This window comes from Xyrauchen texanus, chromosome 43, assembly GCF_025860055.1.
Source record: "Xyrauchen texanus isolate HMW12.3.18 chromosome 43, RBS_HiC_50CHRs, whole genome shotgun sequence".
NCBI lineage: Eukaryota > Metazoa > Chordata > Actinopteri > Cypriniformes > Catostomidae > Xyrauchen > Xyrauchen texanus.
Genome location: NC_068318.1, coordinates 19,305,181 through 19,320,859, shown reverse-complemented (window position 1 = coordinate 19,320,859; position 15,679 = coordinate 19,305,181). Strand labels below are relative to the sequence as shown.

Genomic DNA, 15,679 nt, shown 5'->3' with positions numbered 1-15,679 from the left:
TTCAGAGTGCCAGGCAGCTGCTTAGAGGAGCCCATGTCTGAATGTTGGGACATGGTTTTAGGAGTCAAGAGTATTCATGAAGCTTTGAAATTTGCGTCACCTTGACTTTCCAAATGATGATTGTGAACAAGCCATAGCAAGCTAATTAAGGCCTTGATAAAAGTTATCTGGGAGCTAAAATATCTTGGGGTGCCCAAACATTTGGATGGTGCTCCTTTCATTTTTTCCACTCTAAAATTGTGCAAAACATAAATAATACACTTATCTTGCTTAAAACATTGAAAAGAATGTTTCATCTTTAACTTTATGCCTTTTGGAAATCAATTCATTTTCTACTCACATAAATATTCACAGCAACAGAAATGTTGGCCAGGGGTGCCCAAACTTTTGCATTCCACTATAATATTTGCCAGGGGTTGTAGGCAGAAGTTGGCTACTTTGAAGAAGCTTCTTAAAGTAATAATGTTTTTGTCACTACATAATTCTCATGTTTTATTTTTAAAGACCAAGTTACTATAATTAAAAAAAGTTGTAGTAATTAAGAAATTAGTAGGTGTGTCCTTACTTTTGAGTGGTAGTTTATGCAATTAATAAAACCAGAACTGACTTTGATGTTCCATCATAGTGATTGCTGATCCAGTGGGAAAGGCAACAAAGAAATCACAGTTTTGCAGAACACTGGTGGTCGACGCTCATGTCCAGTCCTCTGATTTACATAGACAAATGCATAGCGGCATGATGCTGCAAAACTGATGCCAATTTGAAGTACTGTGAGAGAGTAATGAAGTTACATAATTCAGCCATGTTTCATTTATTGGCTTTATTTGCAATGTCTCAACTTCGAGTCTGTTTCTTAATTATGACTTCACAAACAGATTCCAATGATTCAGCTTACAGAAAACATCACTGTAGCCAAGTGCACAAATTAATTTGCTTTTATATTGCAATTCTCCCAACAGGAATGTCCTACTGATCAGGCAAACGGAATTGCTACGGATTCCAGTAAACATCTAAAAATAGCATGATTACGTCTTGAACAGCAATTTATGAGTTGGCATTAGGTCCCTTCTTTTTCCCAAAAGTAGGCACAACATTTACGAAGCGTCGGTTGTACTGAATTCTCCTCTTTGCCCTGCCTGTCTTTTTCTTCTTCTTCTCCTGCTTGTCCACCTAAAAATATCAAAACCAGAGTACAAAGTGAACACTGACTGATCTCATTTTGCTTCAACTTACACCTAAGGGATCTTTGTAAATATGAGGTGATGAGATAGCAAACCTCAGAATGAGAAGTTTTATTACGCAATAGTATCAGATCTTGAATGCACTGAATGCAAAAGGTATTTGTACTAATGTTCCTTATTTGTAATTGTACAAAGCACACACAAAGTATCAGATGCATAGAAATGGCTTATTTTGAATATGTATTAATATAAAACAAAGATCTTTAAGAATATGCATGCTTGGCACTTACCTTTGGGGTTTGGCCTCTGACTTTTCCTGCTCTAGCCAGGGAGCCGTGTACTTTGCCTTTGGGTGGGAATAGGTTGTACTTGTGACAATGTATCCAAACCAAGATGGCACCTCATACAGCAACCATGTTCCTCACATTTATTTAGTCTGATTTATTTATTAATCCCCTTTCATTTAGGTCTATCACATCATAATTTCATAAATGCAATTACACTAGGACAATAACCTACTAAATTGAGTTTCAAAAGAAAAAAAAAATGACATATTGTTTCTGCCGACTGTTTTCAGCTAATTACGTTTACAATAGGATTCATAAACCCTCTGTCTTCAATAACATTAGCATTATAACTGGTCACAGGTACAAATCATTTAATTACATAAACACAGGTTTAGTCCTTACCTCCCAACAGTCTTGATGAGACCTCAAGAGTGCTGAACTCCTCAATTCCAGACTGACAAATCAATGCCTCATCATGAAGGGGCACCCCACAGAGTGAAATGATCTGATCATCACAGACCAGTCCCTCCAAAGCCTCAATCTGAGCCTGATAAAACAAACAGTTAAATTAATACAATAAGTTTACAGATCTTATTAAGTTTGTCTGCATCATATCAAGATGAAAATATGACCAGACAAAGAAAACAGTACCTTGATATGAGCAACAGTCTCTGAACCATTCAACTGGATGGAGTGCAATGTCTGGGCACGTACAAACAACTGCATGGTCGATCTTCACAAAACAAAACAGAATTAAAATACGCAATCACTTTGACAATAGTTACAATAGACACAGTACCCCCAACAAAAGCATGCATTTATATGTTGAGAGTAAAAATAAATATCTATATAAATCTGATACCTATGAACGCCAAACACACAATATCTACTTGAGAAAGTCTTGAGTTGTTTATATGACTCAATTCCAGAAATTACCGAGATACTGCGCAGGGCGCATGCTCATTGTATTAGGGGCCGTTCACACCAAACTCATCGATACAAAGACGTGTCACGCATTCAAGTGGGAAACAAAATACAGAAGTTAAAATATATTTTTTTTTCTCTCGCGAAGCGACGTGTTCATTCTGAACGGCCCCTCGAGCTCATTTAAAAGTACCCTGCGCAGCATCTATAGCACACGTTTTATTAAAATATTTTTGTGCGTATTCATTTTGATACATATAATTAAATGTTATAAATATATATTTATAATATACACGGGTCAAGTTTTATGTGGAGAAAGTTTCGACGAACTTTTATTTTGACTTCCCCCTGTTGTTAAATAAAGTTCTTTGTACAAAGTTATCACGTAAAAGTTTCTTCCGTGTATCGCATTTCACCCCCTGTCCCCCATAGACATCATATAGATAAATAGTCTCTATATAATATCTATGTTGTCTCCCTCCCATTTTCTGGCAGGTTCCGTCCCTTGAGTATGTTGCTAATTTCTTTATCTTGTGTGCAAAATTCTTCATCCATAAGCAAACATGTCTTAAGTCTCCTTTATGCCTTGCTCTTTTTCTTGTTGAATTTAACTCGTTTATTTAATCCCTTAGACTTATAAATAACAGAAAAAGTAAAAAATGGTCAAATATAACAAACTATTTTCTTTTCAAAGTACATTTAATCAGTCATTTACTATTAATCAAAAGATAAAAACATATACTGTCGGAATGGCAAAGTGGCAGAAGGCGGATAAGATAATCCATTCAGAAGGCATCATCAAGCTGGTGTAGGCAGAAAACAGTCCTGCTGAGGAAGCAGGGGGCATAATTGAATCCACAGCAGAGTACAAATTTGTGGAGAGGCTCATTCCTCCTACACACATCCCAACTACCCCTAAACACAATGGGACTGCCCCATCAGGATGGATCCCACATCAGGTAAGAACACAGATCATTTTATATTCTCAAACTCTGGGATATTTATAATGTTACAGTATGAATATGTTTGACCCAATTGGAGTTAAACTTACAATGCCTATATCATGCATCATTCATGCAACAACATATGCATTTGTTACAATCCATATTAATGAGTTATGACAATGAATGTTTTGCGTCACATGGAAATCTCTCCATTTGTGTTATTACAAAAGTTTTTATGTGATATGGTCACAAAAGTTAATTATGTTTTATTTATATTTTATGTGTTTATACAGACAGTCCACCTTTACAGACAGTCCTCTACCATACATGATCCGCCGCTCCAGAATGCTCAACGTGCCTGTGTACTCTGACATCAAGCATAGAAATCAGCACAGCACTCTGCTTCGAAAGATCGAGGGAGACATAGGGGGTTTCTTAAATTAAATTGATCACTTGTATTAAAGATCTGAGAATGCCGTGTCACATGTATATTTACCTAACTAAGATTAAACTTATTAATCATTTTCCAGGGCCTGAACAAGGATGTAAAGGAATTCCTGCTCTGGTTAATGGGCAGAGAACCTCCAACACAGGTCAAAGAAGTAACCTGAACCATCAGAATTAATGGTCAGTTTGAAAAACAGCTGAAGGACTGACATTAGGGATTGAAGAAGGGATTTTAATTAAATAATAAAACAATGGGCAAAACTAACACTGACTGAATGAAACAAAATAACAATTTTGTAGTAAGTTTGTAAATATAACAAACTTGTTACCCTGGTATTTAGCATGGGAAAAAATGTAGATGTTGTCACAAAATCCTATCTCCAATATCATTGTCTGGAAAATGGCAAAAATCCATCCAGCCCATTTTCAGATGTATTGTCAGAAAGATATAGTCAGATATACTGTCCAATTAATCTATCCATCCATACATCCATAAAATTTACAGATATATTGTTGGAAAGACCTGTCAGTTACTGTATGCAGTCCTATCCATCCAATTTTCAGAGCCCATATTCACAAAGATTTTTATCTTACCACTTAGAGTTCTCCAAAGAGTTCTTAGCTAAGACGTTTTGCTTAAAAGCTATTTACAAAACTGCTAAAAGCAAGTTTTACTAAGGAAATCTTAATTTTAGAGTAAGGCAGAGTTGACCTTGTTGCTATGGATGATGTCACATTTTATGAGTGCACTCTTTTAAATCGCCCAAATTAATTGGATGACATGGAAGGCTCTATTTCTCTGCAAACTCCTCATAGACAGATAATGGATTATTTATATAACAAATATAATATAGACAGATAGCCAAAAATGTATATCAAATAGGCTATAATAAATTCTGGGAAGATCTCACTGCTCCTTTATTTGGAAATGTACCACCCCCATCTGATACCACAGAAGTGTGTGTGTGTGTGTGTGTGTGTGTGTGTATGTTAAGTTCTTGCTAATTAAATATAGTTTTGTTTGCAAGACAACATGAAATCAAAATTAAGCCTATTTACTGCACGTAACAATAATATGGCCCATTTTGGACTTTGGTTGTACTGCGTATGGATCAGCATATAATAATCAGTAGGTAAGATTAGATAAAGTACAGTATCAAGCACTGATCATTTGGTGTGGAGCTTTACCATCTTCAACTGCAGCATTGCAGGTGGAATTAGGAGAAATGCCATTTAAAATCACAAGAAAACCATTGATGTCATATTGGACAAATTTACAAGGTCAAACTAAAAGTCATCCTAGAGTAAAGGCAATAAATGAATGCTGGGAGCATGGAAGGGGAAAGATTAAACTTTGGTTGGGTAGTTGGGGATTTAGTAAGTGAAGTTTGAATGAATACACCAGTAGTGGTTGTATCCCCACCAACTCTGGATTATGCTTCAACCAAGAGTAGATTTAAATTAGTTAGAAATTAGACAAAAGCAAGGACAAAGTGAGCAAGAAGCAGATACGGTCAAAGAGTATTTATGGTCAAGATATTGTACACTAAATCATATATTCACAGATGCGTCAAAGGATCCTGAAACAGGATATGTAGGGATTGCATATGCAATGCCAAAAAAGGACATTTCAGTGCGGAAAAGGATATTTGACCATCTATCAGTGTATATCCCGGGGAGCTATAGTCGCCATTTTGATGGCAGATCAATTGATTAAGGATATTCGGTTAAATCATACAATCGTTTGCTCTGACTCTGGTTCGGCTATTTCAAGTCTTGTAGCTCAACAGTCAGACATTAGGCAAGAAATAATTCTGGAAATTTTGCAGTGTTTGTATAGATTATATCAGGCAAATATAGAAGTAAGATTCTTGTGGGTCCCGGGCTCGCAGGAGGTACATAGGGGAAAGGGAAATGTTATTGGTGGAGGTCAGGAGGAAAGCAGGGCAAACACTAACATTAAGGAATATTTTAAAGCCAGAAATTGGAACCAGTTCAGCATTGATATAGATGCTGAAATCTACAAGTTTACAAAGAGATTTAGGTATGTAAAGGTTTGTGTAAATTTGGGAATGTGTAGTCTATGTGTATGCAGATAGGAAGGTATGGTTAAATGGATTTACACTAATAGGCCTATAGTATAATAATTAATGTATCAAATAATCGTATATAGTGTTGTGGACTGTGTGGGGCTCTAAGTGAAGGCTGGAGGAGCTGAACACCCAGCGCCATCAGAAACTGGAGCTCTGATGGTCTGGGAGGAGGGAGAATTAGTAAGAAGGATACTATCTGATAATAGTCTCTGGTGGTCCTTGCAAACAGAATATAGCGGTAAGGCACTATAACAAGACGTCATCACAATGCGACAAACAACGACGCTCCAACGCGAGGCATCAGTATGAAGGCATAAGAAAGTACTAATGAAAAATATTCCTTTCTTTTTCATTGATTTTATATTCTGTGGATACCAAGAGCGCAAACACATATTTACCGTTAGGTAAGAAAATGCATGGAAAGTTGACTGCTTACTAAAGCTGTAGATATGTAATTGAAGTTTAACGCTGCATTTGTGATTCTTTACACATATATCATCATTTTAATTAATCATTATAACTTTATGTATTTAGTTTTAATTGCAGATCATAACTATTATACCAGCACAATCTACATCGATAAACGGTCTGCTCATGGATCCTGTTGTTAGACGTAAAATCCCTGCCTGTGTGCGATCATTACTGACGGATATTGCACCAAAGGAAGAACAACACTTGAGTGACTGGTCAGAAACAGACCCTGAAACAATTACCAAAGATGGGATGGCACTTCCCAAAAGAGGGACCTCTGAAACTCTCCTGACGCCAGCTGATGGGACAGATGGTGCACCCTCTGATTCAAATGTAGCAACATCGCTAAAGCCATGTGGGCTTTGTTTATCTAAACCTTCCTGTTACACCTGCCCCAGGTGTAATATCCCATATTGCGGACTGACTTGTTACCAGAGTCCGGATCACTCTGGATGCTCCGAGGAATTCTACAAAGAGTCTGTGTTTCTGGAGCTGAAATCTCAAGGAGTTACAGATGAAGAAGGGAAAAGCAAGATGCAGGAAATTCTGTTAAGACTCAGACAAAGTGCACAGAGTGAAGGAGGGATGGAGAATTTGTTCATGAACTTGCAGGAAGAGACTGGAACTAATGTGACTGGGCAGGACACACATGCTCTGGAGTTGCTTTCAAGGTTAGCAGAGCTTCAATCAGCTGGGGAAACGAAAAGCCAAGAGGCACAAGAGATACTGACAAAACTGCAAGATATTGATGTCACAGATGGGAGTGATGAAGGAGTTGATTTAGCAGAGAAGTTAGCTGGTCTGGATGTTGACTCTCTCTCAGAGGAGCAGCTCTGGTCTTTGTTGTCTGCCCAGGAGAAGGAGAAATTTGAAGGGCTGGTAAAAGGAGGAAGTATTGGAGGGCTGGTCGTCCTGTGGAGCCCCTGGTGGGAGCGGCATGAGAAAGAGACTAAAGCACTTATAGTAGAAATGAAATCTGAGAATGATGGAAAAATGCTCAGTGTGAATGAGAAAAAAGATGGACTAACAAAGACCAGTGTTGAAAATATTAAAGAAGGTACAGGCAAAGTGAAATCTGAATTAGGAACAAAACAAGAGCTTATTAAAAAGAAAGAGGCCAGTAAAAAGGATAGATCCAAATCTGATGTCCCTCCAATAAGTGCCAAAATATCATCTCTCCACACGTTGTCCTCAAATCCATCTCCGTTAGTGCGGTACAACCTGGTCAATGCTCTTTATGGATACACGTTCTCGCTTTGTCTCTTCAATGGGGACATCTCAGAACCAGAAATAGTGTTGGAGTTCTGCCTGGGCGTGCTGGCCATTTCAGAGGCTCTGGGTGGGGGACGGGTCTTCAGATCGGTCCCAGAAGCTATTGAAGCTGGAATAACAGCCGTTTCTGCAGGAGGATACTTTGACAGTGATGACCCTTCAGCTCCACTTAGGGCAGTGGAAGCAGTGGCACATGTTCTGGCTGGAGAGAGCAGAGAGGACACCATAGGGTATTCACTGTCAGCTTTGTCCCAGATGCGTGCAGCTTTGAATAAAGCAAAGGCTTCTGTTGCCAAGGAAGACAAGAAGATGAGGCAGATGTATTTTCAAGCCTGGAAGAAGTGTGAGTTTTTCCAGTCTTGGGTTAAAGAGAGCCCTAAAGTGGTGAGGGATCTGGCAGGATGGGTTTGGAGGGACTATGAGAGAAGAGAGGTTGAGAGGATGCAATTACAGAGAGAGAAGAAGGGTTTAGAGGAGGGAATGAAAACATGTAGAGGAAAAGCAATGTTGATAGAAGAGATTGAGTGAGATTGTAATTATGACAATAATACATGTATAAAACATTACTGACAACCTATAAAATAATTGTAATGAATTAAAGTAATTAAAAAGAATGTGTCTAATGTTACGTTTTCCTTTCTGAGTTAAAGAATATTCTGGACGTAATACAAATGAAGCTCAATCGACAGCATTTGTGGTATAATGTTGATAACCATACACACAAAAAAATAAAAAATATTTTAACTTGTCCCTCCTTTTCTTTCAAAAAAGCATAAATCTGGTTTACAGTGAAGCAATTACAATGGAAATGAATGGGCCCAATCTTTAAAATACTCACCATTTCAAAAGTATTACCACAAGACAAACAACATGCATGTTAACATGATTTTAATATGATTACATCACTTACTAACATTTTCTGGGTACTTCATTGCCATGATTATGTAACATCGTGAACCATAAAATGCAGATTTAAACAACTTTACAGCTCAAATGTACACATACAAATACATGATTTTTAACTGAATAATTTGTGCTTTCATAGAATTATAAGCTTCAGATTACTGTCTTTAAACCCTCCAAAAATTGGCCCCATTGACCTCCATTGGAAATGCCTCACTGTAAACTTGATTTTTGCTGTTTTCGAAGGACGAGGGACTAGTCGAAAAAAAATTGTGTGTAGTAATCAACATTATGCCAAAAAAAGTTATTGATTGATCTCAACTGGTATTGAACCCAAAACATGCCTTTAAACATGTATGCCTGTGGAACAGAGACATGGGAATATATATATATATATATATATATATATATATATATATATATATACACTTTAAATTACATGTTTTGTGTTGTATTACTACATGCTGTCATTTTATAGCTTTTACAATCGTTTTATATTGCCTGATGCTACAGACTACTCCGAGGTTCAGAAAACAATAAGAAGATTCATGACATTGAAATATGATATTGTAAAATCTATTTACTAATGTTTTTTTTTTCCACAAACAATTGAATGAATATTTAGCAAGGTTAGAATGCAACAAAAAAACAACGTGCAAATTGCAATCAATAGATGCTATTTGTTGACAGAGGTTTGTGTTGGGAGTATTCATTTTGATCCTCAGTATGTCAATCCAAAGTGGATTTCCAGAAACGGCCTGCAATTCTGCATCTAAAATGGTTGACAGCTTCAACATTTTTAGAGGTCCAGTTTGTAGCTTTGTTGTGATCCAGCAATCTGTTGATCTTAAACTGTTCAGAACACATCAGTCTAAATTAGTAAATGTAAGGTATTATTCTGTAGGGCACTCGTTTGCAGTAGGTGTCCCAGGCCAGTCCATACTTGGCTCTGCAATGATTCTCATCCCTGGCCTCTCGGTGGATAAGAAGAATGGTGAAATATATGACGTAGAAATAAGGCAGAATATGTGATGTTCCTAAAAAAAAAATACAGAAGGTATTTAGTGATGGTAAGCACTATAAAGGTGATATCTGTTTTTTTTTTTTTACTATTTTAAAACAATTATTTTACACCTGTATGATTAGTGATTTTTTTAAAACCCCTTAATATGCATAACAAAGACATGATAAATGCATAACTGAAATCAGGGACAGCAGTTAAAATAACTTGACCCATTACTTACCACATGGCAGGGACCACGCCAGGGCCATGAGAAGGTCCCCCAGGTAGTTTGGATGCCTGACAAACCCCCACCATCCTGAAACTAATAGACGCTTCCCTGTTGCTGTGGCGATAGTTTCCAGGTCTACAAGTAAAAAGTCAGAAATAAGGAGGATGTATGGAATTCATTATATATGCTCCATATGTAGGCCTTCATTTGGTCTCCACTATCTTAAGTTACATACTGATAATGTGTTCAAGAACAACGCTCATTGGATAAAAACAAAGTATATAGCATATTATTATAATCAGCAATGTGCATTATGTAATACTGACGTGCTACACTTTTATGTGTGGGGTCTCTCCTGAATTGGTTTTTCTGAGAGTTGGACCTCCGGAAGATGTAAAAACCAATTCCTGTAAAAGATTGGACAGAGGAGTTAGAGATCGGATTGTTTATCTAGATGGGAAAATAAAAGCAAACTTTTAGTGCTACAAGAGAAAATTATATTACCTTAAAGGGATAGTTCACCCCAAAATTGTAATTCTCTCATCATGTACTCACCCTCACATACCCAGATGTGTATGACTTTCTTTCTTCTGCAGAACACAAACCCACTAACCTTTTTTTAGACCAGTATTTCAGCTCTGTTGGTCCATACAATGCAAGTGAATGGTGACCAAAACTTTGAAGCTCCAAAAAGCACATAACGGCAACATAAAAGTAATCCATACCACTCCAGTGGTGTAATCCCTGTCTTCTGAAGCGATTCAATTGGTTTTGGGTGAGAATATCAAAATATAAGGCTTAACATCAGCAGTCTCCATGGCGATCTTGATTTCTAGCTAGATTACACGTCTTAGTGCTAACTAGCATTCTGCTTATGCGTTAAGCAGTAGTAGGAAGTGTAATCGAGCTTGAAATACTTTTCAGAGCTTCAAAGTGCTGGTCACAATTCGGTTGCATTGTATTGACCTACAGAGCTGAGATATTCTTCTAAAAATCTTAATTTGTATTCTGCAGAAGAAAGTCAGTCATACACAATCCGGGATGCCAGGAGGGTGAGTAAATGATGAGAGAATTTAAATTTTTGGGTGAGCTATTCCTTTAAATAGCAAGTACAAAAGTATAGCTGTGGATTACATAACGTTACCATTTAGAAGAATAATTCCCACTGCTCCAAGGGTACTAAGTGACTGAGGGTGCACAACCAAAAACATGGCCTGAAGACCATATGTGAAAGGAACCCAGGCCAGATCACCAAATGCCAACATGAACCCAAATCCATCGTGCACAATATCCATAGTAGTAAGAACAGCCTCCTGCATAGACAAGGAATAAGTAGAATGTGGGGTAAGTAGCATAAATGTTTGTCCCTCATTCTATATATCCTAAATATTTCCTTTCAACATCACAAAAAGCATTTCAAAACTTTTCAGACCAGTCTAGTTGTCACCTACTTCATTCCACAGAGCATCAGTCACATAAAGCAGCTGGAAGAAGTTCACAAGAAGCATAGCAAGAGATGGAGAGCCCCCCAGCTCCACCTCTTTCATCAACATCCCCAGGTTTATTACCATCTGACAAACAACAGCACAGGAAAGCAGAGAAAGACTAGTTTCAAATAGTTTGGTGTTTGTTCAACTAGTAATCAATATAGTACATTAAAACATGCAGAATCTGAACCAGCTGTATGACACCATGAGGGTCTCCTGCTGTGAACTATCTGGGCCAATCTAGAGATATAGATATGTGTGAATTTTATTTTAGACTCTTACCCAGCCAATTAATCCAGGTCTGAGTTCACAGAAATATTTCAAGTCAAAGTTTCCAATGCGGGGGTTCAGCTCCCGCCCCATGAAGAAGTCATACAGGGGATTTCCTATAAATAATGTAAATTGTGTAAAGGCAAATAATGAAGAAATGTAAAGACAAAGTATTGTGTTTAATAAATGCCAAATAATCTGTCTGCATCATAAGATTTAATAACACTCACCAGTGTTTCCTCCAAGAGATAAGGCATGTTTAGGGGCCCAGAAGGAGCGGATATACAGGTACAAAGACAGCAGATAGGACACAGAAATGGCACATATGGCTAGCGGCAACATGAGTTCGAACAGATACCCGAGTGGCATCCCAAGCCAAAGGCACACTGACAGCAGGACAGCAGTTATCCATAAGGCATGGAAACCTTTAAAATAAAGATGAAAAGAAAATGATTTCCCTTTATCTCCTGTTTATTGTATAAATAAGAAATAGAGTACATTCAAGTTTACATATGTCATGTATATCCACAACAGTTTTTTTTTTTTTTTTACAAAAGCATGCTATAACTTCAATGTATTTTGTTGAATGGAAAATAAATGCTATGAATGAGAGGTGACTGTGTATTAAGTTCTGCCTAACTTCTCCTTTTGTAGTCCATGGAAGAAAGTCAGACAACTTTGTAACAACATAAGGGTGAGTTACTGATTACCGAATTTCTGTATATTTTTTGAGTTGACTATCCCTTTAAAAGGAATATTCCGGGTTCAATACAAGTTAAAGTTATAGTTCAACCAAAATGAAATTTCTCTCATGATTTACTCACCCTCCTGGCATCCCCGATGTGTATGACTTTCTTTCTTCTGCAGATCACAAACAAAGATTTTTAGAAATATATCTCAGCTCTGTAGGTCCACACAATGCAAGTGTATAGGTGCCAAAATTGCTCCAAATTTTTGGCACCCATTCACTTGCATTGAGCTGAGATATTATTCTGAAAATCTTAATTTGTGTTCAGCAGAAGAAAGAAAGTCATACACATTTGGTGTGGCATGAGGGTGAGTAAATCATGAGAAATGTAATATTTGGGTGAAATATCCCTTTAAGCTCAATCGACAACATTTGTGGAATAATGTTGATTACCACCAAAATTGTTTTGATTCATCCTTCCTTTTCTGAAAAAAACAACAAAAAAGAAACAGTGGCACTTATAATGGAAGTGGGGCACATTTTTGGAGGGTTTAAAGGCAGAAATGTGAAGCCTATAATTTATGAAAGTGCTTAACACATGAACTGTTCTGCTAAAACTCTGTTTTGTATTATTTGTGAACTATTATTTGAGTGGTAAGTTGTTTATATTGTATAACAAAGTCGTAAAACTGTAAACAACTTTACACAGAAAAGGTTAGTATGTAATTTTATCACACTGAAATCCTGTTTATAGGCATATAGATTATGTCTTGTTGCCAGTGTTGGGGAGTAATGGAATACATGTAATGGGATTACGTATTTAAAATACAAAATATAAGTAACTGTATTCCACAACAGTTACAGTTTATATAATTGGTAATTAAAATAAAGTTACATTCAAAAAGTATTTTGATTACTGAAGAGATTACTTTGCATTTTATTGTCATTTGTTCCACTTAATATTTAGTCCTTTCAGATGGAAAACATTTATACATATAAATGATGCGATCCAAAGTGCATTTGAACAGCGGTGAAACACTTTCTTATGATGCGTTACATTCATACAAGCAGACAGAGAAGTAAGTTTGAAGTAAGTTTGGAGCAGAAGAAATAGAAATAAATTTGTGTATATTGTCAGCTTTACACTAAGATAAAATGCTATTTCTAGCCATTTTATATGCATGTTACCAGCACTATCATATTTTATATCAAGAAAATTCACGTTGGATCATAATTTATTTTTTTCTAGTAAGACCTTAGATATTAGGGCAAAGATCGTATTCTTGATAATAATTTTTGCATTGTTTTACTATAAAAATTTCAAAACATTCTTAAAACAAGATAAATTTGATTGACAGTATTTTAACAATTACGGATTGGCCCCATTCACTACCACCAGATTTTTGCTTTTTTGTTTTAATAAAAGGAAGGATGAGTCGAAATGATGTTATGTGTTAATCAACATTATGCCACAAATACTGTCGATTAAGCTTAACTTGTTTTGAATGCTGAAAAACAATGCAATAAATAAAGAGTGAAGCTAACAGGTTACTGAAAAATGGACTTTGAATCTGCTTTGTTTAATGCAGTGGTTCACGCCACCCCCCCCACACACAAATAATTATATAATCGACAACTATTAAAAATACAATTATGATTCACCTTTTTACTAGAGAAAAAAAAAAAGCTTTTCAAAGAATTAACTACATTTTATTTGAACCTTAACCTTTGTTCGTTTGTTTAAAAATACAATGAAAACTGAAAGAAAAGTTACTCTCTTCACTAAATTATTAACTTAACTCACTAGGTTGTTCTGTTACTTTGTGAATACTTTGTTACATAAATACATAAAAATAAATAATTATGCCTATTCACTTTCAAAACATTATTATTAATAATAATAATAATAAAAAGTGATACTGCTGCAGGAGCAGTGACCAAGGCATGAACACATTGAAAATCGCACATGTTCTCAGCCAAAGACTGCTGTTATATATATGTTGCGTAATAAGACACAAAGTTTTCTTCCTCCAGGGGGCGCTTGTCTGCTCAGAAAACCAAATCCTCCATTCATCTGCATTTAACTATCAGAACATTTTATATCTCATTGGAGACATTTTTACACTAGATTATTATTTTTAATAAAAAAAATAATTATCTTCCGTGCCCCCTTACAATATCTCTGTCTACCACATGGCGTGTCCCACACTTTGAGAACCACTGGTGCGTAATGGGTGGTAAAAACCAAGGGCACAAGACCAAAGGCTAGCCTGTTTATTCTGTGTCAAGGACTAATGAGTCAAAGACATTGAAAGCTCATTTTTTTGTGAAAAAATTATAAATTGCCCACCATATTCAATCTGTATGGGCCTATTGGAAAAGTTAACAAAGGAGGACATTTCAGATTGACAGCTTACATTACCATTAATGGGATATTTCAGCCTGGATCCATCTTTGAGGACCAATCCTTCAGAAACCTATTAACAAATAAATCAGTTAGGCATTACATAGCCCATTTGAATGTGTTTTAGAGCAAGGAAGACCATAAAAACAAGTACAGGATCACCTCTCACCTTCCCCACCGGCAGCAGGTAGAGAAAACTCTGCAAGGCAAACCATCCTGCAATCAGAACAGCTGCCACGGGATCCCATAATTGGGCTGTGGGGGGTAGAGGAGGAGGCCACTGCAGGACACTGGCTGCTGGGGACCGACACACACTCAGCAGGTACAGAACTGTTAAAGGCAGGAACACGGGTATGCAGGTGGCACCTGGACAGGTAAGGAGATATGCAATTAATAAAGGCTAAGAAACATGATACATCAGGAAAGGGAGTCATTGCATACACATGTGTATAAAATAAATATCACTCACCAAAAGCGCCCCCAAATTCCCTTTCAGTTGAGTGTGATGACTTGTGTTTGTTAGACTTCATTTTATCTGTTTGTGGACAAAGATGCAATGAGAATTAAAACATTCAGCACTAGATGACAGAAGTGTACATAAAGCAGTCTGCAGTCACAATACACGACAATATATAATTTAAGCTACAGCGCAGCGGTTTTACTGCAGTAGTTGTGTAACACAGGCGTAGTAACCACGCTTATATGCCCGTAGACTTAACTGTATCAAACTAATTACCGCGTTGTAGGCTATTCGTAATACAAATCGTACACATACATTCAAAGTGGGGTTTTTTCTCTTACCTGTCTTTCCCCACGAAATAATTAACTCGTAGAGAGACTGTTCATCACTGTAAATGACTGAGGAGGCAACGAAGCCTGCGTAGATCCGCCCCAAACACGCTTTCGGCCTATAATATATCTGACCAATCAGCGTTAACCACTGTCATCAGAAGAGTGTGGACAGGCTGACTACCAACCAATCAGATTAAGAAAAGAGAAGACGAATCCGCCCCCATATTTTTCTGACCAATCATGACAGAATGTCTTGTCTGGCTTCATTTTACATTACATGATTG

General features: G+C 36.9%; 3 protein-coding genes and 1 pseudogene across 6 annotated transcripts; 2 read left to right on the top strand and 2 right to left on the bottom strand.

Annotated features, from left to right (window-relative positions):
* Window positions 1–805: 805 nt before the first annotated feature.
* Window positions 806–2,475, bottom strand: faub (FAU ubiquitin like and ribosomal protein S30 fusion b). Its single transcript, XM_052116413.1, has 5 exons — window positions 2,331–2,475; window positions 2,120–2,201; window positions 1,871–2,015; window positions 1,472–1,527; window positions 806–1,170 (listed from the first exon to the last, which is right to left on the bottom strand). Exons 2-5 carry the CDS (start codon window positions 2,192–2,194, stop codon window positions 1,045–1,047), a joined length of 402 nt encoding a protein of 133 aa, XP_051972373.1. The 5' UTR covers window positions 2,195–2,201; window positions 2,331–2,475; the 3' UTR covers window positions 806–1,044.
* On the top strand, window positions 2,291–3,992 carry LOC127635731 (39S ribosomal protein L49, mitochondrial-like; annotated as a pseudogene).
* Window positions 3,744–8,213, top strand: znhit2 (zinc finger, HIT-type containing 2). 4 transcript variants are annotated; one of them, XM_052116365.1, is made up of 2 exons: window positions 3,744–3,963; window positions 6,411–8,213. In XM_052116365.1, the coding sequence occupies exon 2, from the start codon at window positions 6,471–6,473 to the stop codon at window positions 8,145–8,147; it is 1,677 nt and encodes a 558-aa protein (XP_051972325.1). In that variant the 5' UTR covers window positions 3,744–3,963; window positions 6,411–6,470; the 3' UTR covers window positions 8,148–8,213. The 4 variants fall into 4 exon arrangements, with proteins under 4 accessions (XP_051972325.1, XP_051972324.1, XP_051972323.1 ...); XM_052116364.1 differs by lacking the exon at window positions 3,744–3,963 and adding an exon at window positions 6,147–6,280 and having other exon boundaries at window positions 6,423–8,213; XM_052116363.1 differs by lacking the exon at window positions 3,744–3,963 and adding an exon at window positions 6,151–6,280.
* Window positions 8,214–9,008: 795 nt separating this feature from the next.
* On the bottom strand, window positions 9,009–15,662 carry tm7sf2 (transmembrane 7 superfamily member 2). The gene is made up of 11 exons (XM_052116582.1): window positions 15,405–15,662; window positions 15,073–15,138; window positions 14,773–14,969; window positions 14,622–14,676; window positions 11,742–11,936; window positions 11,524–11,627; window positions 11,206–11,325; window positions 10,899–11,067; window positions 10,081–10,161; window positions 9,767–9,889; window positions 9,009–9,559 (listed from the first exon to the last, which is right to left on the bottom strand). The coding sequence occupies exons 2-11, from the start codon at window positions 15,131–15,133 to the stop codon at window positions 9,399–9,401; spliced, it is 1,266 nt and encodes a 421-aa protein (XP_051972542.1). The 5' UTR covers window positions 15,134–15,138; window positions 15,405–15,662; the 3' UTR covers window positions 9,009–9,398.
* Window positions 15,663–15,679: the final 17 nt, after the last annotated feature.

What these genes read in the sequence shown, in the direction of transcription:
- tm7sf2 (XM_052116582.1), bottom strand. Translation starts at nt 15,133, where the DNA reads ATGAAGTCTAACAAACACAAGTCATCACACTCAACTGAAAGGGAATTT. An exon ending in GGAATTTGGGGGCGCTTTTG is followed by an intron (nt 14,970 to 15,072) that starts GTGAGTGATATT and finishes TTACCTGTCCAG; the next exon opens with GTGCCACCTGCATACCCGTG. An exon ending in GGGAATTATTCTTCTAAATG is followed by an intron (nt 10,162 to 10,898) that starts GTAACGTTATGT and finishes AATCTTTTACAG; the next exon opens with GAATTGGTTTTTACATCTTC.
- faub (XM_052116413.1), bottom strand. Translation starts at nt 2,194, where the DNA reads ATGCAGTTGTTTGTACGTGCCCAGACATTGCACTCCATCCAGTTGAAT. An exon ending in AGACTGTTGCTCATATCAAG is followed by an intron (nt 2,016 to 2,119) that starts GTACTGTTTTCT and finishes TTGTTTTATCAG; the next exon opens with GCTCAGATTGAGGCTTTGGA. An exon ending in CTCATCAAGACTGTTGGGAG is followed by an intron (nt 1,528 to 1,870) that starts GTAAGGACTAAA and finishes TCCCACCCAAAG; the next exon opens with GCAAAGTACACGGCTCCCTG.
- znhit2 (XM_052116365.1), top strand. Translation starts at nt 6,471, where the DNA reads ATGGATCCTGTTGTTAGACGTAAAATCCCTGCCTGTGTGCGATCATTA.